Source organism: Narcine bancroftii, chromosome 8 (assembly GCF_036971445.1).
Source record: "Narcine bancroftii isolate sNarBan1 chromosome 8, sNarBan1.hap1, whole genome shotgun sequence".
NCBI classification, from domain to species: domain Eukaryota; kingdom Metazoa; phylum Chordata; class Chondrichthyes; order Torpediniformes; family Narcinidae; genus Narcine; species Narcine bancroftii.
The window spans coordinates 43,805,505-43,831,343 of record NC_091476.1 but is presented as its reverse complement, the minus strand read 5'-3'; the positions used below and the strand labels follow the sequence as shown (position 1 = coordinate 43,831,343).

General features: G+C 44.0%; 1 protein-coding gene across 2 annotated transcripts; it reads right to left on the bottom strand.

Moving 5' to 3' along the window:
* Positions 1-22,317: 22,317 nt before the first annotated feature.
* Positions 22,318-25,128, bottom strand: sox3 (SRY-box transcription factor 3). 2 transcript variants are annotated; one of them, XM_069893521.1, is made up of 3 exons: positions 24,980-25,128; positions 23,247-24,147; positions 22,318-23,010 (listed from the first exon to the last, which is right to left on the bottom strand). In XM_069893521.1, exons 2-3 carry the CDS (start codon positions 24,132-24,134, stop codon positions 22,969-22,971), a joined length of 930 nt encoding a protein of 309 aa, XP_069749622.1. In that variant the 5' UTR covers positions 24,135-24,147; positions 24,980-25,128; the 3' UTR covers positions 22,318-22,968. The 2 variants fall into 2 exon arrangements, with proteins under 2 accessions (XP_069749622.1, XP_069749623.1); XM_069893522.1 differs by having other exon boundaries at positions 22,318-24,147; positions 24,980-25,127.
* Positions 25,129-25,839: the final 711 nt, after the last annotated feature.

The window sequence follows — 25,839 nt, the reverse complement described above, 5'->3', positions numbered from 1 at the left end:
GAGCATGGGAGAGCAACTACTGAAAGAGGCAGTGGAGGCCTGATGGAGAAGTGAGCTCCTCCTGTGGAGCACTGACCACCACTAGATGCACCCTTCAGCCCAGTGCTCATGCCATCAACAGAGATCCTAGCCAAACCCATTCTGTTCTCCTCTTATTCTGATGAATGCCCACCACTTCTATCCCTCAACCTTATGCTAGTATTACCTTATAATGATGAACCAATTCTATTCCCAGAGGGCAGAAATGTCCACCATTCCTTTTCTTCTACTGATGCTGTTCAACCTGCCGAGTACCTCTCATAGCATGGAAACAGAATCTTTGGCCCAACTTCCCCACATCAACAAAAACACATTGGTCCCACCTGCTTGCATTTGGCCCATATCTCTCTAAAGTCATCCTCTCCGTGTAGCAACAAAAAATTTCTTAAAAGTTGCAATAGTACCTGCCACAACCACCTGTTCTTGCAGTGAGTTCAAAGCACCCATCATCCTCTGTATAAAATGCTTGGTCCTCATATTCCTATTAAATCTCTTCCCCCCCCACTACCTTCACCTTAACCTACAATATGTCACTGATCACTGATTCCCCTACTCTGGGCAAAAGATTCTGTGTTCACTCAGTCTAATCCTTTCATCATTTTAAATACCTTTACGAGATCACCTCTCACCCTCCTGTGCCTCAAGGAATAAAATCCTAACTGTGCTCATCCTCTCCCTTTAGTTCAAGCCCTCAAATCCTGGCAGAAGCATCATAAATTTTCTCTGTACCCTCTCCAGCTTGACAACATCCTCCTGTAGCACAGTGACCAAAGCTTAACACAATGTTCCAAATGCAGTCTCACCAACTGAAGTGCCAGTTGATGAAGTAGACAAAGACGATGTGGACAAAAAATATTCACCACACCACCTTTTACACAACATGACCTCCCAACTTTTGCACTCAGTACTCTGACTGACAAAGGCCAACATAGTCAAAATCCCTTTTGACTACCCTATCTACTTGTGACATCACTTTCAATGTACTAAGCATGTGTACTCGGGATCTCTCTGCTCTACAACATTCCCTAGATCCCTACCGTTCACTGTGTAGGTTCCACCCATTTAGACCTCTCAAAATGCAACACCTCACATTTTTCTGCATCAACCATTCCTTTGCCCACCTGACCAACTGATCAAGATCCTGCTGCAATCCTTGGCAACTGTCTTCACTGTTTACAATAGCAGGCATGACCCAGAGTGGGTTTAGCTGGGCATCAGTTTAAGGTAAGAGGGGAAAGATTCAAGAGGGAACTGACGGGATACTTTCTCACTCAAAGTTTGGTCTGTATCTGGATCAAGCTGCCAGACGGATCTACAGCAGTGGGTAAAACTTTGATGTTCAAATAGCATTTGGACAGATATATGGATGGGAACAGTTAAGGAGGAGATGGGCTTCAGCTGCACGTGTATTAGGTCTGGTTGTAGGCCTGTGTGTTTTGCACTGAGGACTAGAGAATGCTGTTCCATCGGGTTCAACTTTTGCAATCAGATGAGACTTGACTTGGCTACATGCAGGCAAATAGGACTAGTCTAGAATGACAATGAGATGAGATGATTCTGTTATGTGCTGTACATCTCTATGATTATAATTAGCCTGCTAACCCAATGCTTTGAGGAAACTAAACTATCTGGGCAATGTGCTATCAATAACTTGAAAGACTGGAGTTACAGAACAAATAGGCTTTTATTTACAATAAACTTGAAGGTTATCTTGTGCTGTGACCCAGGCTTTCTGGGGAGGGATTATGGTGTTGAAGCCTTTGTATAGGGTCAAAAAGGAAGAGCTACAGGGCAGAACAGAACAGGGCAGAGCCAGATAAATGAGTGTATTGCAATTCACCACATGGTTTTTTTTAAAATTTTGTTTAGCGGGGTGACGTGGGGCACCAAGTCTTCCAGGTTAAGTCTGTCCGGTGGTCTGGTCTTTGGTTGTGACCGGTAGAGAGTGGTTGCTGCATTTTCGCTGGGATCGTTGAAGAGTCCTGGATCTCCAGCGCTGTGTTGACCTGCTGGGGGCATGGTGACTCAACCAGAGTGACTGGGGCTGGGGTGGAGTTAGTGTCCAATGGTATGTAGTGTTTGTTCATGAAAGGGGGAGGTGCTGTTTGGTAGGTATGCTTCTCGAGTGCCCCCACACCCGTGAGGTCCCGGATGGAGACAGTTTCTTGGTGCCCATCAAAGTAGGCCATGTCCGCATATTGGGGTTGGCAAGGAGGTGCTAGACCCTTGGTTTAATGGTCCCTCACATGCTTCCATAGCAGGACCTCCCTGGGGACATCAACCAGGTTGGTAGGGTGATTCCTCACACAGACCCTGGAGAAGAGGAAAATTTGTTTGTGAGGTAGCATTTGGTGGCAGTAGATAACTGTGACCTGATTGCATGGAATGCCTCGGGAAGGATCTCTTACCAGTGAGAGACTGGCAGTCCCCTGGACTTAAGGGCAAGGAGGATGGCCTTTCACACAGTGGCGTACTCTCTTTCCACCTGACTCTTCCCTCAGGGGTTGTAACTAGTGGTCCTGCTGGTGGCGATACCTCTGGCCAGCATGTATTGGCACAGTTCGTCGCTCATGAACAGTACTCAAACTGGGTGAACAAGTTGCGCAGTGCCCTGGAGACCGTGGTGGTGGCCATGTTTTGGCAGGGGACGGCATAGGGGAAACATGAATACTCATCGATGACCATGAGGAAATACACATTGCAGTTGGTGAAGGGAAGGGGGCCCTTGAAGTCCATACTCAGGTGTTGGTAGAAGTGCCGCTTGCATTCTGTGCAGACCCAATATCTCTGATATTGTTATATCTCTGACATCCCCAATGGAATGCGGCAGATTACAAGATTTGATGAAGTAGAAAAATCTCGTGACACCAGGGTGGCAGAGGTCATTCTGGAGGGCTTTAAGGCAGTCTATCTGTGCATTGCACATGTCCCTTGGGACAGGATATCTGGGGGCTTGTTGAGCTTCCCTGGCCAATGCTGAATACTACAGTTATAGGTAGAGAGTTTGATCCTCCACCTCAAAATTTTTAATGTATTTTATCTTACGCTGCTGTTTGTCATTAAACATGAATGCCATGCCCCATGGTCCGTGAGAAGGGTAAAACATCTGCCGGCCAGGTAATGCCTCCAGTGCCGCACCGCTGCAACCATTGCCTGAGCCTCCTTCTCGATGGAAGAGGGTTGAATTTCTGGGCCCTAGAGGGTATGGGAGAAGGAGGCCACAGCCAGAGCGAAATCTGATCCACCCGAGACAGGGCTGATTTGCCACTACATATGTTGTGACTTTAGTGGTGTTTTCTTTTATGCAACAGAAGGCTGCCCGGGCCTCTTTTGTTAGGGGGAAGGATGTGCACTTGATAAAGTGGCTGGCTTTATTTGCATAATTAGGCACCTACTGGGTGTAATAGGAAAAGAACTCAAGGCACCTTTTCAGGGCCTTGAGGCTGTGGGGGAGGGGTCCTCTAGCAGGGGGCGCATGTGGTCGGGCTCAGGGCCAATAACTCAATTCTCCATAACACAGCCAAGAATCACCAGGCGTGTAGTGCGGAAGACACATTTATCCCTGTTGTAGGTGAGGTTTACCCCCTCCATAAATCTTCGTCCGCGAAGCCAAGCCAAAGAAAGAAGAAGGTGAGGTTTACGTGTTTGGCTGTTGTGAGGAATTTCTGGAGGTTGGCGTCATGACCTGCGGGTCATGGTCGCAGATTGTGACATTATCCGAGTAGGGCAAGGTGGCATGCAGGTCATTTTGCTCCACCATCTGGTCCATCTCCCACTGAAAGACGAAGACACCATTGGTCACACCGAAGAGGTCTCTGAGGAAATGGTAGAGGTGACCATCGGCCTCAAAGGCTGTGTTCTGGTGGTCCTTCTTGTGGATGGGGAGTTTGTGGTAGGTGTGTTTCAGGCCAATCGTGGAAGACATGATTTTGGGCAATTTGATTGACCATGTCTGCAATGCAAGGGAGAGAATTTGCATCCACCTCTGTATTGTGGATAATAATCTGGCTATAATCAATCACCATTCTGTGTTTTCCCCTACCCTTGACCACCACCACTTAGGGTCTCCACGGGCTGGTACAGGCCTCAGTGAACTCCTCATTCAGGAGTCGCCAGACCTCCTCTTTAATAAATGCCATGACCCCTTCACTGTATTGCCTGCTTTTTGTAGCGACTGGTTTACAATTGGGACTGAGATCCGCAAACAGCAGTGGGGGATCAATATGGAGAGTAGAAAGACCATGTGTCGGTTGGGCCAGCAGGGGGGAAGTGTTGGGGGGAGCAGGGCAGCTGGCTGACGAACTGCAGGTTGCCGACCGTGAGGGGAGGAGAGGACTGTCATATTGCATTGTAAAACTCTTGAGGTGGCATTGAAGGTCCAACCCCAGGAGCACTGGAGCGCAGAGCTGTGGCATGACGAAGTATTTAAAATCCCTGTAAGTTGTGCCCCACATGGTCAGTGTCACGGTGATGTAACTGCGTATCTTGGCCACGAGAGACTTTGAGGCCAGGGTGACTTTATAGCTTATTAGCCTTGCTTTAAGGGAGTATGTTGCACTGTATTAGGGTGGATAAAATTCTCAGTGCTCCCACTATTGAAAAGGCATCTTGTCACCTGATCGTTGATCGAGATGTCCATCAAAGACCAGGAGAGTTGATGCAGACTGCTTTGATCCTGTACCACGGAGGCCAGTGTGAGTTATGGTCTGGCCTGTGCTGACTCGTAGTCTGGAAATATAATGGTGGCGTCCATGCTGTGGCGTGGTTATCCCTGGAAGTTGGCGGTATCCAAGATGGTGGCCCCCATATCATGGTGTGTTCATCTCTGGAAGAAGATGCCAACCAAGATGAAAGCTTCCTTGCTGCGTACACATTGGCACTGGGACTGGAAGGCAGCTGTGATTGACGTATCTTCACGTAGTGTCCCTTCCCTCTGCATTTTGAGCATATTGCATCCTTCGCCAGGCAGTGCTTTTGGGGATGTTTTGATTGCCCGCAAAAGTAGCACTTTGGATGTTCCTGGGAGACCGTGGATATGGTGGGCTCGATCATCAGACAGGGTAGTGGACTGCTGGCCTGTAAACCTGTGTCCCAAGATGGTGGCCCCATGTGGACTCCTCACCATTCGCCGAGTGAGCTTCCATGTTATGGAGAGCAATCTCCAGTGATTTCACGAGGTTAATTGTTCCTTTTAAGTTCAAATTACTCTGCTCGAGTAGCCTCTGGCGCACGTAGACCAATTTGATGCCTGTAACATAGACGTCCTGGATCAGTCCTCTGTATTTTGGGCGGCTGACACCAACTGGAGTTGCATCCTCATGCGAGTCCCTGTGGGGCCTTCCTGGAGGAACTCACCACTCAATTCACCCGGTTGTTGTCTGCAGGTAGCCAGCACAGGACTGCCATATACCTCATTGCCTTTCTCCGTGTACCAGTCTTTGAGTATGTCCATTGCCTTCCCGAACGTTGAGGTGTCCCTGATCATTGGGAACACTTGATATCTGACCTGGGAGGAGAGTAGGTGGTCCTTGGCCACAACTCTGGAGGAATTTTGCAGAAAGACCTCAAAGCAGCCTGAGACTTCTGGCAATTGCGGATCAATCTCCAGCTTATCAGGCTTCAAGGGTTGTTGCATTGTTGGAAAAAAATGATTGCAAATAAAACTGATGCATTATCAATAACTCAAAAGACTGGAGTTACAGAACAATAGGCTTTTATTTACAATAAACCTGAAGGTCATCCTGTGTTCTGACCCAGGCCTTCTGAGGAGGGGTTATGGTGTCGGAGTCTTTATGCAGGGTCAAGAGGGAGGAGCCTCAGGTACAGTCACAGAATGGGGCGGAGCCAGATAAATGAGTGTACAGCAGTTCACCACACTGGGGTAAACCTCTGCAGACACTGAGAATACATGCAAACTCCACGCAGATAGGACTAGGGACCAGGATTGAACCTGATCCTGGGGTGTGAGGCAGCAACTCCATCTGCTGCAGCATTGTGCCATCCCTTCCTTTATAAACAGGATTGGCAAGGTGATTTGTGAAATGTGAGGATCCAGTGTGAAACCAGATGTGCCCCAAGTATCACGCAGTGGCTGGAGCAGTATTTCCTGGAAACATGGCATAAACTTCATTAGATAGGGAGCAAAAATCCCCAATCAAACATCCTTGATGGAGGACTGGAGATCGAGGAGGTCACAGGATTATGGGGGGAGAGGAATAAGAGCTTGGAAAAGTTAACTATATTAAGAAATGAATGTGATGCCCAACTGTTATAGTTACTTTGTTTGCCTAAATACAGTAAAATCCCCATTATCGGGAATTCAAGCTAACCGGCAGCCTCAACCAACCATCAAAATATTCACGGAAAATAAATAAGTAAAAAATCTCAAGCAACCAGAAAATTCACTTATCCAGCATCTACCAATCCCCATAAATGCCAGATACCAAACATTTAATGATGGCAAGGAACAGACATGATGGCCTGAATAGCTTATTTCTGCTCCTATGTCTTGTGGTCTTAAATAATTATAGCATAAGAAATTATAAAGATTTTGCTTATTATAAACAAGTTTGAACATTTTATTTTGAAAATGGATGTTTGAAACACAGAATAGGTCTTCATAAAAATAATGGTTTGCAAGGATATAATATGCATTGGTGTTCAGTTCCTCTCTCCATCTCAGCTTCGTTTTAAAAGAAACCCTGTCATGACATAGCAGAGAGAAGAATTTGATCTGGGCATGCTAAGCTTTTGTACAATAGTATTGCCCAGAGTGAGTTCCCACCCATAGACACCAGAACCCTAATTATAATGGACAGGCGTGGAGCTAACGATTCTGCGAGTCTGTCAAGATTAGCAAAGGTAAATCTGATCTGCTTATGAGCAGAGGCTTGCCTATCCCCATCTCCCTCAATCCTCGCATGTCTATTCAGTGTCAACTATATCTCAGTGGGATGCCTGAGATGGAAGGTCCTCGCTTGAAATCCCTGGTCCAGAGATATGAGCACATAATCTTGGCTGACACCACAGTATAGATGGAAATGCTACACTGTTGGAGGAGGGGTCTTTTCTGAGACAATTTATCAAGTGGACAATATCCAGGGCATCATTCGAATGATAAGGGAACTCTCCCCAGTGCCCTGGCCAATATTTGTCTATAACCAAAGCAGGCTATCTAGCTATTTTTCATGCTGCCTATTGTGGGATATTGCTGTGTGCTTTTTGGCTGGTATAGTAACAACATTAAGATGGTGATAACACCAAAACTACTTCATTGTTAGGTATTGTAAGCAATCGTAAAATAGTTAAATATATTACATGAACATGTATTCTCATCTAAAGCAGCAAAATATTAGTGATAGTTTCAATAAGAGAGATAATAATGTCTTCAAAAAGAAAAAAGGAACATCTTCCTTACACAAGCTGGTAGTAATATCACTGCGACCCCAGCAATATGATTGATTCTTAACTACAGTCATAGAGAAGAACAAGTTCTGGCATCCAATAACATAAAAAATTACAGCACAGTTCAAGCCCTTCAGCACCAAATGTTGTGCCGACCTAATAATCTACTCTTACAACTGTCTAGAATCTCCCCACTGCATCACATTCTGTTGTTTTCAGTTCCATGTACCTATCTTAAAAGATAATTTTAAGACCACCATTGTTACTGCCAGCACCTTTCGTGTACCCACCACTCTGTATGGAAAAACTGACTTCCAACATCTGCCCTGCACCAACTCCCAAGCACCTTAAAATGATGTCTGTTTGTTATTGTATGCTTAATAACGAGTTAAGTCGGCGGGCGACGTAAACCAAAGATTTTACTTAACACAATCAAACATGCTTGACATGGTAGAGAGAGAGCACCCACAGTGTGGCGTCTACTTCCTGTCAATACTCGATTCAACTAACGCACCCACGCGGTGCTTGCACATATGCAGGGCACTGTTACGAGTAAGGTGACTGCAATGTGATTGCAGCGGGTGCAGAGCAGTCGATGGCAGTGGCTGACTACAATGCCCCATTGTGTTTGCTGCTTCAGCCCTGGCCATTCACATGATCAATGGTTCTCGTCATCTTGTACACCTCTATCAGAGCACCCTTGATCCTCTATCAGTCCAAGAAGAAAAGACCAATTTCACTCAACCTATCCTCAAAAGGCATGCTCTCCAATCCAGACAGCATCCTTGCCAATCTTCTCTGCACCCTCTCTAGAGTATCCACATCCTTCCTGTAGTGAGGTGATCAGAACTAAACACAATATTCCAAGTGGGATTTAACTACAGTCTTATGTAGCTCTAACTTAACTCATGGCACTTGAACTCAATCCCATGGTTAATGAAAACTAACATTCCATGCGCCTTCTTTACCACACGATCAACATGTGGAATAGCTTGGTGTGTCTTATGGATACGGGCCCCAAGATTGCCCAGTAACATGCACATCCTGACATCTAATGACTTTAATAAAGTGCTTAAAGCACAAGAGTGTCAACAGCCATGAGGAAAATGGAAATTGGTACAACTCCATTGACAAAAGACAAGAGCAAACACCATTAGCATTGGCCTGTATTTTCAGAAGTTTGAAGCCATACTCCTTGTACTCTAGTTACAACACATTGTGGTGTGCTTCTATTAAAACAGCTCTTCTCCTCCACAACTGATGGCCATGTGAGGACTATCAGAACTGACACTCACTCTGCCTTAATGTCACTGAGAAAAATAACACTTTGTTTAAGTTTTTTGCCCACATCCTTGCATACCTTAAGGGTTGTCTAAAATGTAAGTTGTTATTCACATTGATTTACACAAACAATATTGGCATTGTATTGACACTGAATTCAACTGTTTTATCAGTTATTATGGAGAATATTGTTATAGTTATATAAGGGAGAAAAATGTTACGAGGGCATAAAAATAAAAGGCAGTTGAGTGTGTAAAACTACAAGTTTACACAACAGGAAAGATTGTATTCCAGTTTGTTTCAGGAATGGGTGTTTATTAAATGAGTGCATAAAGAATAATTCTTCCATTGAAAGAGAACCCTTGTAAAAGAACCCGATTATTCTTAATGCTGTGAAACAATGGAAATCACTAGATTTTAAAATGGAGAGTTTTGAACTCACCAATACCTATCACACAGCTTTGTCAGAATTCAGAATCTACCCCTTTGAATTTTACATCACAAGTCTAGTGGACCACTCAATCTTGTAAAGCCCTAGGATTTGATATTATATTGGCTAGTTAATTTCAAACAAAATGGTCTATTAATGCATTACAAACCCAAATAATTTTGACGTTCATGAGATTTCTTTATTATAATTTTTAAATAGTAAGATAATGGTTCTGATCCTCAAAGAAACAAATATTAATCTAATGTGAAACAGTGAGGGAGGGGGTGTATTGGATCAAGACAAACTGGATTTCTCTGGGTTCCCCTCTGTAAAATCTCTTTATCAAAAGGTTTTGCCATTTTCTCTAGCTCTGCTCTGATTTTCTCAGTTAGGGTTCTGAAAGAGCATTAATCTTTTTTTTTCTGTTAAAATTATTATTGTTGTGCAAGCACAGACGTAGAATTTTCCACACACTATGGCGTTTACACTCCATATCTAACACAGATGGTTTTATTTTCATTAAAAGTATTGTAATGAGACAGGTAGATTAGCTACGTTTTTCATATGTTCAGTTATTTTACTCAATGGAATTTTTTTTTAAATCTCTCAAGCAAAATTTTATGTTGCTTGTTAATAATTCCTTGAAATGAGAGTATCAACTGAAAATGGAATGTTCTATTTACAACTTATGTTTCAGATACTCGCTTAGCGCTGAAAAAGATTGGGTGTCGCATTATTTCATGAAATCTGAAGATGACCTACAAAATTAAAGAGTGGAGAATATATACACAGCAGCCAGAGAACTGGAAACAGACCCATTCATCATTTGCTTCATATCACCATCCATTTATTTTAAAATGCAACATTAACTGCAGTCTATTCCTTTCCAATTTACTGTCATAACACAGCATATTTAATCCTTTAATTTTTCTAACATTGAAGATTACATAGTCATAACCAATTTAAATTTAACATGCAAATTTAATATTGCTTGACATCAGCTGAACAGTGAGTAGTCGTGCTATTAAAAAGAATTAATGGAACAATGAAGGTGCAAATAGTTCTGATCTCTGCCTTCTTAGTAAGTCATTTGCATTGCAACACTTAACTTCAGTTGAGACTTTGTTTCCTTCCCAATGATGGATACCTAATATTTAATTTGATCGACCATTTTATACTTGTTGAGGTATTTATTGTAGCTGTCTCCTTCATTGACCCATCGCTATAATTATTTGGACATGTTCTTGATTCTCCCAATTCAGAATTGTTTTAGTCCACATGGGAAGGAAATAATAATAATAAAAAGTAATCAAAGATATAAAGCAATTTCTAAACCTTTCTAAATAAGGAAATGAAGATGGATTTAGTTTGGGAAATCAAGACTTTTCAACTAGTCTACTCTTGAGACTTTGGTCCACATTGATAACTTCTAGTACTCTTTCAAGATAATGCGAGAACATGATAACCATTGTTGCATGCAACCCCATAGGAAACAGGATAGTCTTTGGCTGAAGACCTGGCATCAGAGCAGCATTGCCTTAATTTGAACATTCTTGTCCTCTTTTTCAACTCCCCACAGTCTCACCCCATCTTTCTCTGTATCCTTGCTCCAGCACAGAAATGTTCATGGCCTAACTTGCACCTCAAGTTTGCTTTCTTGCTCTTCCAAGGTGTTTATGGCTTCACTGTTTGTTTGTTTTCATCTGCTAAGGTGTTTTAAGCTTTGAAATTATCTCCCCAAATCTCTCTAACCTGGTGCTCTGTAAAACCAAGTCTGTAGTTTCTTAATCTAACATCTCCTTGTATGGGTATGACATCAAATTTCAATTGAACTTGCTCCTGGGACACACATGTGGGAAGACATTTCCATTGATGAAAGGTGCTACAAAAATGCACGTTTATGGAATAAAACTGTGTACATGCTGTGTGATCACTTGAGTAGATACCTTCCCAGGAGAATTGAAAGCCTGATAAGAGCTGATACAGTACTTTGAACAAACAAGATCTTGACCCTCAGAAGCACGGTTTAGAAAATGTTCAGATTATGCATGTGATTTGAGGGGAAATTGACTTTGCATATAAACTATTTAAAGCTTACGATGTACTTGACGTTGAAGAGCTCATAAAAAATTACATGGGAAATATCACTTGCCAAATTGACAGATGAACAAAAAATAAAGGCGGAGAACATTGGAATGTACAGTAGGTCACCCACCATCTGAAGCAAAATTAGGCAATCAGGTTAAAGTCTTTCACTAGGCGGACTTGCTGTAGTGCCACCCCTGCAGCTGGGTGCCAAATTTCCAGGTCAGAAAAATCAACTGTCCTGTTCAATTCTTCCACTATTTTCTACTTTGGAGAGTTGCGATTTTGAACATCAGTGCTTTCTTGTTATTCATTTAAATTACAGGGGATTCAGTAGAACCAGAAGAATCTATGATTGGTTTTCTTCCACCAGATTTCCCCCATCCCTTGATTTCTCTTGCCACTCCTCTTCCTTTATCTGGCACCTTGATTTACCCCTCATCCTCCTTGTTTGTCCATCATCCTTCACTTCTCCTTGGCTCACCAATCCTCTGTCTAACCGCTCCCACCCTGACCTCATTCCACTGGTCACCTCCCCTCTTCATTCTCAGTCTCGATGAAGGGTTTTGACCCGAAGCATCGACCTTTCTCGACTCATTGACTTCCTCCAGCAGATCGCTTTCTTCTGCAAAAGATCTCCCACTTCGATCCAAGGCTGATGTGAATCAATCAAAGTCTTCAAGATTAAAACTGATCATTTCTTTGCCATTCAAGAAACTGGATCAAATATATGTGAATAATAATGAGGTACAAATTTAATTGAGTGACCAAAGGGTTGAATCACTTCCTTGTTTCTCTGCAATTCATAACTCTGTAATGTATTTCTACTAAGAAAATAAGTTGATTTTTCCTGCTATAACACACAATAAATACCTTGCACTGGAAATTAATATGTTTTCTCATATTTCACAAATTTTAACAACAATAAGGGAGTCCATTTGGCCCTGGCTATGCTAGTTCTCAGAGTGAATTATTCAAGCTTATTCTCCCTCTTACGTGCCAGCATCTCTTATGTAATTAGTTCCAAACCTCGGATCAAACATATGGGTGAGAGTGGAGTGTTATTATTTAAGGTAAATTAACTCTAAATCAGGAATTCTTGATCCCACGAATTTCACAGGAGGTGACCACTTGGCCCACCAGACAGGATCAATGGGAGCTAAGGGGCAAGATTCCCCCCTCCAAGTTAAACTCATATCTAACATCAAAGGAGGGTGTTGAGTTGTTGGAGGTCAGCACCAGGATAAGAGTTTCCTCAGATAGTATCTTCTGCCCACAATCAGCCTCTTAACGAGTAATTCCTTTTATCAGGGTCTTCCAAAGAATAGAACAGTAAATGTCTGTGCACACAACAGCCCTTGGACATGATTTGAGTTCCAGATGCTGACCCCCTCCAACAAGAGACTAATGACAAAGTAGACAAGCACTTAAATTGCCACGGTAGAATCAGGGGTTAGTTTCATGAACGTGTTAATAATTTATGGCAGAATTACAGGTGCAGAAATTGCTATAAATTACATTTTTAATAAATTAATTAGTGCAAAAGAAGTGAAGATTGAGGTAGTGTCTTAAAATGAGGGGACTGCTGGAGCTGTTGTAGCGGGAGCGCTGTCAATGGAGTGCACCCACAGAGAGCAGGGACCAGAGACACTGCACTTCCCCGTACCTCCCAGTCTGACTGCCGTCAGCTCTGTACAGGCTTTAAACAGCTTGGTAGAGGAGCTGATGGTGGTTTTATTTAAAATCCTGCGACCACAGGGTCTTGGCCCAAGATGGCAGTGCCTGTATATGGCAGCAGCCATGAGGGATTGCAGAGTCCTGAGAAACAGAAGCAGGCCACCAGAAAACAGGGAGAACACCCACAATCTGAGGAAAAAGCAGAGGAGATAACTCATGGCATGGTGACCCTGGCAGCAGACCAGCAAGGGGTTCTGTGGCTATGGAATACACAGGTGGCAAGGCTGTTGGTGACTCAAAGTGAGGAACCCACGCAGGCTGTGGGCTGCTGGAAGCTGTGGTCAAAGGATTCACACAAGGCTGCAGACTGCTGGAGACTGGCTGAATGGGTACCAGGTATCGGAACTGGGATGCGAAAGGATGGCAAGGGCGCTGAGGCCTTCCTGATCGTGATGGTGGTTTGGATCTGGAGCTTTAGTTGCCGATGGTCTGGACTGGAGACTGTGTGGCTGCAGAGGCTGCGGGAATGCTGGAGGAAAATCCACAGTCACTCGGTGGCTCCGGGGAGACTCTCTGCTTCTCATTTTCTAACTGAAGGAGATGCCCAGCAGTTTCTGCTGAAGGTGAATCTATCTGCCTTATGGTGGACAAAATACAATTTTGTGCAATATTACACTGTTTTTATTAAATGACAATAAAGGAATCTTGGTTCATTGTCCATTCAATGGGAAGAACCTGTTTTTATACTGTTGGCTATTCGGCTTCAGGCTCCTGTACCTCCTTACTGATGGTAGCAGTGTGACAAGGCCTGGGTGGTGAGGGCCCTTGATTATGGAGGCTGCTTTCTTGAGACACCACCTCTTGTTGATCCCCTCAATGGAGTAGAGACTGATGCCCATGATGGCACTGGACAAGTTCACAACCCTCTGTAGCCTTTTCTGTTCCTGTGCATTGGCCCTGCCATACCAAACAGTGATGCAACCAGGAATGGAGGGCTATGTACTGTGTGATAGATGGGATTAGTGACTATATGTACTTTATGGCCAGAAGGGGGAAGAATGGGCTAAAGGGCCTGTTTATTTTGCTCTATGACCTTTCTTCAAATGAATATCACTGACTCTCCGATTACCAATATGCTGGGGTGTCACAGTTAACCAGAGACTGAACTGAACCACAAAACAAGTTATTCTAAGGCTAAGTATTGTCATCCATTGTAGAGGAAGTGGGCAGGATGTGACAACCCCATCCAGCATCCTGCTGCTGCTATTTCATTGGTGCCTCCCCAACCCACAACTTTCATCTCCAGGATGGACAAGGGGAACTGGTGCAATGGAACACCACCACCTGCAGGTTTTCTCTCAAGTCACACACCATCCTGACTTGAATCACATTATCTTTTCTTCATTTCCTCCCTGCCCAAATCCCTTCATCTCATTGACTGTGGTCCTGCAGGAATGCAGCACACAATCACCTTCTCAAGATCAATAAGGGAGGTGTAACAAATGCCAGCTTTTCCCAGGATACGTACATCATGTTAAGGGATGAAATAGAGTATCTTGAGATATCTAGAAATCAATTAGCAGGGCAGCTAGCTGCATCACGGAGAATTAAAGTTCTCCCACTATTTTCAGCAAATAATATTGGAAGCATAGCTTTGATCAACAGTGGTTGATATTTATTTGTATCATTTTAAAAAAAGCTTCCCTGTATTTTGTTGTTGATGGGAACTTCCTGAGGACACATTAACTGTAAATGGCAGTGACATCACGAAAATACTTCATTGGCTATGAAATAACTGTATTCATAATCTTCTGCTGTAAAAATTCAAATTTCTCTGCTTTTGAACAATTAAAGGTTTAAAAATCAATAACAGAGAAGAGTATCTCACGAAAGAAGTCCGTCATATCAGGGGAGCAAAACAATTATCCAGCTCGTACATAACATGATTATGCCTGCTAATCCTGTATTTATATATTTTTCTTGCTGTTTTAAATCAAATTAAATAAAATAGCTGCTTTAGTGGCTCATTATTTTGTCCAAATATTAACTCAGTGTAATGCTCTTTAATCTATATTAAATTATTAACATGAAGCTGGTCCCAGTGGTGGTTGCTATTGACATTTCATTCCGTTGCTGTCTCCTCCCATTCAATATGTTCAGACATATAATATGTGGACTTGGGCATTAACATTACCTGCAAATGCGTTTGCTTTGACAACAAAGTGGAATTGCCAATGCACCTGGAATCCCCAATTAAAATGTAATCTTATGTGAGTAAATAATTAGAGAGAAATATTTCATTTTTTCTTCCTTTGGCTGGCTTATGTATTAATTGCATCCCGTATCCAGACATTTTACCTTCCTCAACCATTCCTGCAATGATATGTCGGTCCTTAGCCTCATCTATTCTCAGAGGGCAAATGCAAACTTGAGGAAAAGCACATCGTATTCCTCCTGGACAGCCTTAAAGCCAACAGCATACACATTGAGTTTTCTAACACTTGTCCCATCTGGTTCCATCTCTCCTGTACTTAATTTTTCTTCCACACCCCCCCCCCCCCACCCCACATGGCTTCTCCTTCTACCTGCTCTCCACCTCTCATGCCTTCTGCCCCATCACCTCTGCACCCCTCCTGCTGCTTCTTTCCCCTTTTATATGCATATCACTCCCTTCCTTCTCATCTTGATAAAGGGTCCTGACCCGAAATGTTGACTGAAAATTTATGCCCGTGGATGCTGACTGACCCACTGAGTTTCTCCAGCAACTCTTTGCTTGAAAATGTGGGCATTGGATAGAAATGGGTTAGTTTTGGGGTGGGTCACGGGACCTGAAAGTAACGCATGAAACCACCAGGGCCACGTCCACCAAGATACTTTACTCAGTAAAAGGATGAAAGGAAAATAATTTTGCCAGAAGTTTCACAATTAAATGAAAAATATAAAAACTTTTAGACCTCTTAAGGTGCGAGACAATGCCAACAACATTTTTGACAGCTAGTACATGGGCAATGGGTCAATTAGCCTCCTGTCCTTTTTATCTGTTTTCACTAATGGGATATACCACTTCATTGTAAGTGAATATTTGAATGAGCAAATTAGTAGCCAATTCTGGATAAAGTCTGTTCTGAGGCCCATTCACTGAGAGCTGAGTGAGAGAATGGAGAAAGTGCCATGAGTTTTTTGAGTAATGGGAGGGATGTGGTTTGTCATGTTATCCAATGGACTCCACTCCTCCACTTGTCTCATTTAAGACCTGAAACCATAACCATTGCCCTGAATGTGGGAGTGATTTTCACTGTGCCTGTAGAATTCAGTAAGCATTATGCAGGATTATCACTAAGAAGTTCCAAGGACAAAGACTGCAAAAAATAAACTTTCTAATAAGTTTAGAACTTGGAGCATCTCTGGATAACACCGAGTGTTACAGTGTTGTGTGATGTAATCGGAATGAATGTGGAATAGATGTTGCAGTTTGTTTTATTTTAACTCGGTGTGAGCATAGTTTAAGACTCCAAGCCAGCACTACAAACAGATCCAGTGGCCCTGGCCCCACAGAGGAAGTCAGGGTTTCTCCCTACCCGCATCCTGGATCAAAACTGTGATGCCTTCTTGTTGTTGAATAAATGTAATTCTGAAAGAACTATTGACCAGGATACGACTCCAACCCACCATTTTCATAGTGCTCAACATTCCCTCGAATGAATGTACCTTAAGGCCATCATCCAATCACGTTGCAAAGAGGGCAGAGGCACACAAGGCTGCCTTGAACCCAAATCAAGGATAGAGTCTTTGGTTTCAGTGATAGCGTTCCCTTTTGATTTGATTAACGTTTCAGTGGACAGGATCTGTGCTCCATATCCAATGAGTGATTCCCAACCCTGGGGAGAAGGAGCCCAGAAAATCCTCCCTCTGTCTGAGACAAACTGCCAAGAACTGGCACCAAAGGATGATTAAGGTTGGGGAAGAAGGATTGTATTGCAGCATGGCAATTAATGCACAAAACTTTCCATAGCATCGAACTGTTCCCCTACAAAGGAAGTCAGGGTATAAAAACACAAACAAAATATCAAAGAAAGCAGTGAAACCAGTCTGGGAGCTCCCATATTTTCTGTATGGTGCTTGAGGTTTTGTCTGGTCTTTGTATCCCATTTCACTGAATCTATCAGAAATTAGATCTCGCTTCATTTGTACTTTATCCTGATCATTTATAATCAAGATACCCTTCAATGTATAAACTTTTCTTTTGTATTTTAATTTGAGAGGAGAAACTATGAATGTGTGTAAATTTTCTTTCTGAACAAGTTGGAATATTAGATAATTCGGGAAGAAAGGATTCAGGCCGATTGTCCATTCAAACAGGAGGCAGCTTTGCATTCAATTACCAGCCGACCAGACCATGCTGCTCAGGACTGGCTTGTATTTAATTTTAATTTTGCAGCAAGAGGGCTAACATCGCATCTGCTTGGAGCCCATCGCAAGCCTGCACTCCGTAGCCTGCGTTCATAGACCGCTGCCACCTGCGGGCTGTTTACTTCATCCGAACATATGAATAACAGAACTTCTCAAAACACCCGCCTGGAATTCAGTTGGAAATAGCAACCGAGATAAACGTACACCCCAGTATTCACGCGAAAACAATTTGAGACGAGAACCGTTGGATAATTTCCCCTTTATTTGAGTTTGAATCCACTCTTTAATTCCACCCCCCCCCCTCTCTTTTTGGGTCCAAAGTGATTAGAATTGACCCGGGTCCCTCCCTACCCGCGTCCGTTTCTTTAAAATTTTGCGGAGGAGTGAAATCCCACGGGATCGCCCGATCCAAGAAACTCCATTGCCTTCACAGAAATTCCCTGCATGCAGGGAATCAAAATAAATGGAGCAAGTCTTCCAGGAACAGACGGGCTTCAGTCTGTGGTCAAGAGAGGCGGCGCCCCGGCACATTTCTGGGCAAAAAATTCGTTTGAATACCCTCTGTCCGAATCCCCCAAACCACTGCAACCTCCAAATATCTGGAGCCCACTCTGCACTCTTCAGAGACCCCTGTGCGACCTGTGGGTTAGTTCCATTTGCTTTTGCCTCCAGCATCAAAAACATCCAGCAAAAAAAAAGTATACTGAAATATTGGAATTATAGGGATTTGTTTAAAATCGTAAATTAAAATAAGAGAAAATACTTCTTGCAGAGATTCCTGCCTTCCAAATTGTTTCAAGATGAAGAGAAAATATCACTTTAACTAATTAAATCGGGTTGGGATTAAGATAGGACCACTCACTGCTTTAGTTGCGGGCAACATTGACCAAACATTCTGATCAGCATCAGATCTCCCGCGTACAAATGTTACTTTTTACTGGAACACGCAACAGAGATCAGGTGGACAGAGACACCGACACAGGTCACTCTCGCTCGTTTCCCAAATCCGGGGGGGGGGTCCATCCCAAGCTGGACAAATGCGTCCCCTCGCGCTCTTGATGTCATCCATTTACTTTCAAAATTCACCGATGGGAAATGGTTGATCGAACCACATCAACGGCTGTGAGCTTTACAATTTTTTAATAACGGAATTGATTCATTGGACCCATTTTTGGAAGCGAAGTGAAGTATTCGGCATGCACTTCAGGATCACAGACTGCGGCGAAGAGCTCAGCGAGAAGACGCGAACTCCGATCTTTGGAAGTTATTGAGATTTTGTTTTAAAAACTTTCGTTAAATGTCCCAGTTTGCAAATTAGCTCCGGTCTCGGCCGGAATGTTATTGCATTTCGTTCAAACTCACCATTTCAGAAATGCCCACGGTTATGAATTTAAGGCTGGGGAACGTGTGGCCCGGGGTGTCCCGCGGTGGGGAGAGCGCGGAGAACATTCGCTCACCGCTCGGGGAGGGGAAAAAATCGTTACGGATTAACTCCTGCTGGAAATTCACAACCGGGCCTCCCCCCTTCAGATGGTTTAAGGATCGTTGAATCCCTTCCTTTAATGAGTGTGAGGATTTTTTTTAAAGACAAATGCTCTTTCGGGGAGACAGAGGAGGAGCTCGGTAACTGCAGCATCCGTTTTCATTCCCCATCGTTAATGTTCCTGGTTCCACCCTGGCCCGACCAAGTCAGTCAACCAAAGTACTGGTGGGAACATAGCCCGCAGGTTTCAGTGGCCACTTCGCCGTGCAAACAAGATCTTACCTGGAAAGAGACCAGACACTATGTAACGTTTGGCGCCTTTTGCGAAGTTTAATGATTTAAATTTTAATTTTGAGATACAGTCCCTTCTGGCCCATACGGCCCAATTACACCCAAGTGACCAATTAACCTTCTAACCCCGTATGTCTTTTGCTCTATAGAGGATCTCTGCCATTGTGATCGCGGGCAGTGGAACATGAAGGAAGGTGTCAAAAAAATCCAGAACTGTGGAAGTTTATTAAACTTCCTAAAGCCCTGTGTTTTAGGATGGGTGAAGTCGCCTGAACCGTCTCAGTGCGCCATCTTCCAGGTTTAACTTGTTTTAATGGCGATTTTCCCCAGTGACCATATTTGCATAGTCCAAAAGAAATAGGTTGGGAAATTACATTCAGGATTTGGGAACAGGGGGCAGGGAAATGGCTTGGGTTCTGTAACCGTTCGCGACGTCAAGGTCCCTACAATAAGGCGAGCCCCGTTTCCAAGACGAAACCCGATTTAATGTTGGAAAGAATTTCGCAGGTTCCTTTCCGTGGGCCAGGGGTTGAGAAGCTGCTTCCGAAATCACACCCAGACAGTAGATTTGCAGTTAGTATTGATCTTTGGTAAGTGTGAGAAAGTCCAAAGCAAATGAAACGAAAAACGAAAAAAAGTGCTCGGGCAGAGATTAAAAAAAAAGGACACGGTTTTCATTCGATTAAATAACGGGCGATGAGATTCAATGGAGAAATTTGGGGGGGGGGGGGGATGTGCAGGAATCTTGAGCAAACAATCTTGAGCTGGAGGGACTCAGCGGGTCAGGCACCGACCAACCGAGGGTCGAAGTGGTCGGGACCCTTTAGGGAGACCTAAATAACTGGAAGGGCTGATATTAGGTATCGAAGGTAGAAAAATGTGATTCATTGTCGTCGTGCCTATACCAATAATCAAAATTTGAAACAGAATTAAACGCGCAAATTATCCTAAATGATGTTTGCAATCTCAATTTCCGCTGGGGCCACAATGTCAGCTCCGACTTTAAACTGCAGATGGCTCTGAAAAATTTTTTAAAAGTCCACTCCATATTAAGATTTCACATCTAATCATTGGTTCTATTTTTTAAAATGCACCTCTAAGTGATCGATAAAATTAAAAAAAATAAGCTGCACCGGTCGCTGAGTTCCCCATGATTTTAAGAGTGTAATGTCAAATTAAAATTCAATGGTTAGAATTTTTTAAAACTCCTGCAGACGCAAGTAGCCAAGAAGAGAATGAATTGGCAATGGTTTAAGAAAATATTTGGTGTGTCCGCAATGTACATAACATAATAATTTAGATTATTTAATAAAAACGGTCGAAATTAATGAACTTCAGAAGTTTCAATTAACTCAGCAGTGACGATATTTAAACCCCAGAGAACCTGAATAGAATCAGAGAGAAAAAATTCCTCTGACCAACTCCAAAAACGAATCTTTTCGTGCCCAGTTGAAATGAGAACGGTGGGCGGAATTGCATGAATCTTCCAGATTTGCCTTAGATCCAACTTAACACCCAACTTTCACTATAGTTTAGGAAATACTACTCTCTGGATGAGAAATACACAACTTACTGGAAAACCAACTCGGCGGCGAGGAATGCAACTGACCATTCATTCCACTTCAGAGATTGTCACTTCATTGACCCTGTACCTATTCTACCATTTTATAAACAACCGAACTACACGGCCCCACCGGCTGCCTTACCCCCAAAAGTAGGTGGACAGTTAGGGGAGTAATTTAAAATAAAAATGTCAAGAGTTGTCTTTGAGGGAGACCAGGCCAAGCCAACTCCATGGAGTATTGGCTCAAATTGACTTCGCCCCTCAGCCTCAGTGAAAGGGGCGAGTTGGCCCGCACTTGTCCTTCGCCAAGCAACTTCTCACATCTGAGTTATGAAAGAGTTACCTCCCCCGCCAAAAATAAAACCAAGAAGTGGGAAAGGACGGATTCCCACACCACCCTGAAGAACAGATCTCGTTTGTTAACCGAATGGAGCGCTCCGCCAAGGGGAATGTCACCGACCCAGGTGAAAACAAAACTACACCGATTGCTTGGAACAGTGAATCACCGACATTGAAATAGTGAAAAAAAAACTTTAAAATGTTTTGGGGTTGGGGAAATGGGTAACAACAGCCTTTAGCTAATTTAAGAGCGTATCCAGAACAAATCTCTAAATTGGCATAAATGTTATATTGATAGTAGGAGTTTGTCTTCAATTTTAAACCGGGCACAAACGGTGAAGGATTAAAACCATTACACAGCGGTCTGTTATTTGCGCACCTTACTAAAAGCACACCCGTCACCCACTTGTAATGGATGGGACTTTCGCCAAGTGTATTCTCGAACCTACAGACACGAACAGCAGCGTTCTGACGGAAAGTTTCCTTTCAGGGCGCTGCCTTTCAAATGAATTGTCTCTTGCTTTCGCCCCAATGGTTTAATGCAACACTCAGTTCCACGAACACCAGTGACTAGATAACGGCATTTGGAGCAAACTCGGCGGGTTGGGAAGTGGGGGAGAATGAAGGGGCTCGACCCGAAACTGACCATTTCCTTTCCCACGGCTGAGTTCCCTGGAGCCAACTATAAATACGTTATTCTTGGTTCTATTTCGTGACTAATGTTGCACCTGGGAAAATAATATTGCAGTAATCGTGAAGGATTAAGCCCGTCCGGGTTTATTGAAAGTGCAACAAAATTTGGAAGGGGTGACCTACATAAAACGCTTCCTACTTAAAATCACCTGCTCTGGTTCTCTGGGGAACAGAGCCAATGACATTTAAAAACATTCATCCAAAAATGTTCACCAGTCGATTCAAGAAACGCCCGACTCTTGAAACACTCGGGCTGTCTCAGCTTGCTTGGCTTTGGAGGGTGTGGGCGTTGAGGAAACTCTTGTCTCCCAGATCGTTCAAATGCCTTTCGTTTCATAGCTTCTGCTGTGACTCAGCAACAACACGCCTGACACCAAATTATTTAGTTTTTAGTGGGAATATTTTATTTCTTGAATATTGCAATGGGTGGAACTTTGTGAGCGATTTGGAGATTGTTAAAACTCCCGGAAGTGAGGATCTCATGCAAACAGATCAGTTGGTGTTCACCTCACTTTTCAAAGTAAGGCATTTCGCGAACACGCCTTCGCTGTTTTAAAGGCCTACATTAGTGCGCCTAAAGAAACAGGAACAATTCAGAATATAAATCCAGCCCTCGACTAATTTTAAGTTGTCACCAGAATACATTTAATGTGGTTTTTTTTTTAAATCCATCTAGATTAATAAGCATTTAATTCTTGAAAAGACTCACCGGTAGCCCGACTTTCAACAGGCAACGCAAAACATCCGGGTCGTGTGATTTTTTGTAAAAATTTATTCATCCTCATTTCAGGAACAGGAGCCGGAGTTTAAAACACAAGAAGCCTTATTAGTAAACTAGAATATCTGCTTGTTCAATATAATTAACTCAACTGATATGGAAGGACACTCCACCCATAAATTCACAAATCCAGACTCGGTGGGGTAGGAGGGTCCAGTTAAAGAGGTTTAAAATGTTCACAAGCATCAAAACGTGTAAACAAAAAAAAATACTATAAATTAAAACTTGCGATGTGGCCCGCAGTCTTTTTTTGTTTAAAAAGCTAAAAAAAAAACGAAAGGAGAGGGAGAACGAGGTTAAAACACAAACCCTACAAGGTATATTTTTTTCGGCGTGATTTTGAATCAAGCCAGGTGTCACATTGTCGAAACAGTTATTTACAAGTACACAAATTAGACAGTTCAAAAAAGTTTTGTTTCCTCGAGAAGTTTCAGTCCACGGCTGAAGTCATTGAAAGTCTCAGAAAGGCTTCCTTTTCAAATAAAACTTGGCATCTAAAAGGGAGTCTCGTTGGTCAGAATGGATGATTGTCCCAACTGGCGAGAAAAGAGGAGACATTTCAACATTTAGAAACCATTTTTTTTAAAGTTATACGTCACGGAGATAATCTCCAACTATCACTCGCTCGCACGCATAACAAATTCAGTCCGAAGAGCGAGCGTGATCAAATAATTTGCTTTCTTTAGCTCGAACGCTAAAAGTTTGTCGAAATTGGGGATGAGTTCTGGTGGTTAATTTGTTAGATATGGGTTAGAGGCACTGTCCCACTCACCCCTGTCCCCGGTATCGCTGAGCTCTGATAGTGTTGGTGGACACTGTGAAGTCTGCTGTTCTGGGAAGAGGGGTCTCCATCTCCTCCAGGAGGGAGATACATGCTTATCATATCCCGCAGGTCGCCCAGACACGCGCCCCGAGAGTGGGACGTGAGCGGCGGAGGCGTGGTGGGCTCCGTCTTCACCATTGAGCTCATGGATCCCAGAGCCATGCCCGGGGTACTTTGTTGCCCGTACACGGGAGACATGCTGTAGGTGGTGGCCGCGTTCATGTAACTCTGGGCCGTGGACATCATGGGACTGTACTGGAGGCTGGCCATCTCGTAGCGATGCATTTGCTGGATCTGCGGACTATTGATACCCGGGTGTTGCGAATAAGCCAACTGGTCCTGGATAAGTGGATAGGTCCCGTTCGCCCAACCGTTCATATGGGGGTAGCTCTCCATTCGCTGGCTCACCCCCACGCCACTGTTGACCGGCACTGACCCCGGGCTGAGGATGCCACTGGGAAGAGAGTACTTGTCTTTCTTCATGAGCGTTTTGGTTTTGCGCCTGGGTCGATATTTGTAATCCGGGTGCTCCTTCATGTGGAGAGCTCGGAGCCGTTTCGCCTCGTCAATGAACGGCCTCTTCTCCGAGTCGGACAGAAGTTTCCAGTCCGCGCCGAGCCTCTTGCTGATCTCGGAGTTGTGCATTTTGGGGTTTTCCTGGGCCATCTTCCGACGCTGGCCCCGAGACCACACCATGAAAGCGTTCATGGGTCTCTTCACCCGGTCCGGGTTGTTGTTGCCGTTCTTGCCCGTGGCTCCGGGTGCGGAGCCGCCGACTGTCCCCGTGTTGGATTGGGGAACAGCCGGCTTCAGCTCGGTTTCCATCATACTATACATTCAGCCAAACGAGCTAGGAGCGAAAAAGACACCCAACAGGAAGTAAACAACAGCCCCCGAGGCAAGTCGGCGCCCCCGAGGCAAGTCGGCACCCCCTCCCCTCCCTCCCTCCCTCCCCCCCCCACACAGCCACCCCCCAAAAAAACCCCACAGCGAAAAAGGGCTTGGGCCCGAAACGTTGACAGCCTTTTGCCGCTGCTGGTGTTGTGTGACCTGCGGACTTTCACAAGCACTTTTGTGTCCTCCACGCAAACTACTGCCAAACTTGCCCTGCCGTTAGGATTCAACAGACATCTATCCATGTGATACAGATTGACGGCCTATAAATAAGTAGCCGGCAGCCAATCGCAGCTCACTTCAGGACAGGTCCTGATGGATTGTTCGTTAGCATGAATGCACCATTTTCACGCTATTACAAAATATAGGTGCGATTTTAACCCCCCAGCCTGGAATAGATGCGTTGGAATAATTAGGCGCTGCATTAAAGCAAGAGACCTGGGGGGGGGGGGTTTAAAGGAGATCCCACGCCGGGATCTCAAACAGTTTCCACCCCCCACCCCCAAAATTAAAAGTGCGCCCAGATTTCAGGACGACTTTCTAAGATCTGTTAATGCAATGGAAATGGTTTTTATTTCACATTCCTCCCGCTACCATCTGCTACTGAGGAGGTTCGATGTTCTGATAGGATCAATATGGGGGGGGGGGGGGGGTTAGTTTCGGATCTAAATTATCTTTAATTACACACGCCTGCGTTCGGCAAAGGGCCTCCAGTTTCAATCTTCCCACTGCCTGCCCCCGACATCAGCCGCCCCCCGCCGCCCCGCGCTTCACGTCCACATACTCACGGATATCGGAGCAACCCTACTGATGCAGGTGTTCGGTTTTATGTTTTGGAGTTAGGCGCTTTTGGGGAGGGGGGAGGAGGAGGAGTATGATTGACAGCTCCACCACGTGCCAATCAACTCTCTGCGGTTAGTTTCTCTATTGGAGATTGTTTGGCTGCCATGGTAACCGCATCGTCACGTCACTTCTGGAGGGAGTTCATCCGAGTGAAAACCCAGCTTCGGGCAAAGTCTGACTGCAGATCATGTGGTCCTGCCCCCAGGCAACGCCGAGGTGGCCGATCCTCCTCTAAAAAAAAACCTGAGCAATGTAAAAATCCAGCAAACGAAATTTCACAGCACGATTGCCACCTAATGATTCACGAGCACCATTTATTCGAAAATAGTTCCTGCAACTTTATAAGTATGAATGCAAACAATTTTAAATGCGGGTTCCTGAAGCCAAATGCATATTTAATTGGTGAAATATGCAAGCATGTTGGCGCGACATGTCGTTAAGTTGCCATTTACATTGTAAATCAGTTTTAAAACGTTTGTAAAAAGTGTTAATGATTCCGCATTGAATCCTCGAAGCGAACCGTTCAATTCGCACGCAGTCTTTTTGTTTACGGTCTTTGGAGATTGATCACTTCGACAACAGGCAAGAAGACCGATAAGCACAAGGAAGTTATAAAAGGAATGCTTACTTTGTCGGGGCGGGACAGGAGGAATTGTTTTACCTGTACCTGTCTCAGAATTACCAGCGGCTAGGACCATTCCCATTCGTCAGTTCTGCAGAATCAAAAGAACGCCAGTCAGCCCCGGTCGAACTACTTGGCCGATCGGCCCATCACACCCGTTCTAGTCGACATTGAAGATTTGCC

Excerpts from the sequence above, each read along its gene's own strand:
- sox3 (XM_069893521.1), bottom strand. The coding sequence starts at position 24,134 with ATGTATAGTATGATGGAAACCGAGCTGAAGCCGGCTGTTCCCCAATCC. Across the intron at positions 23,011-23,246 it reads CAGCGATACCGGGGACAGGG|TTGGGACAATCATCCATTCT; the intron begins GTGAGTGGGACA and ends TTTTCTCGCCAG.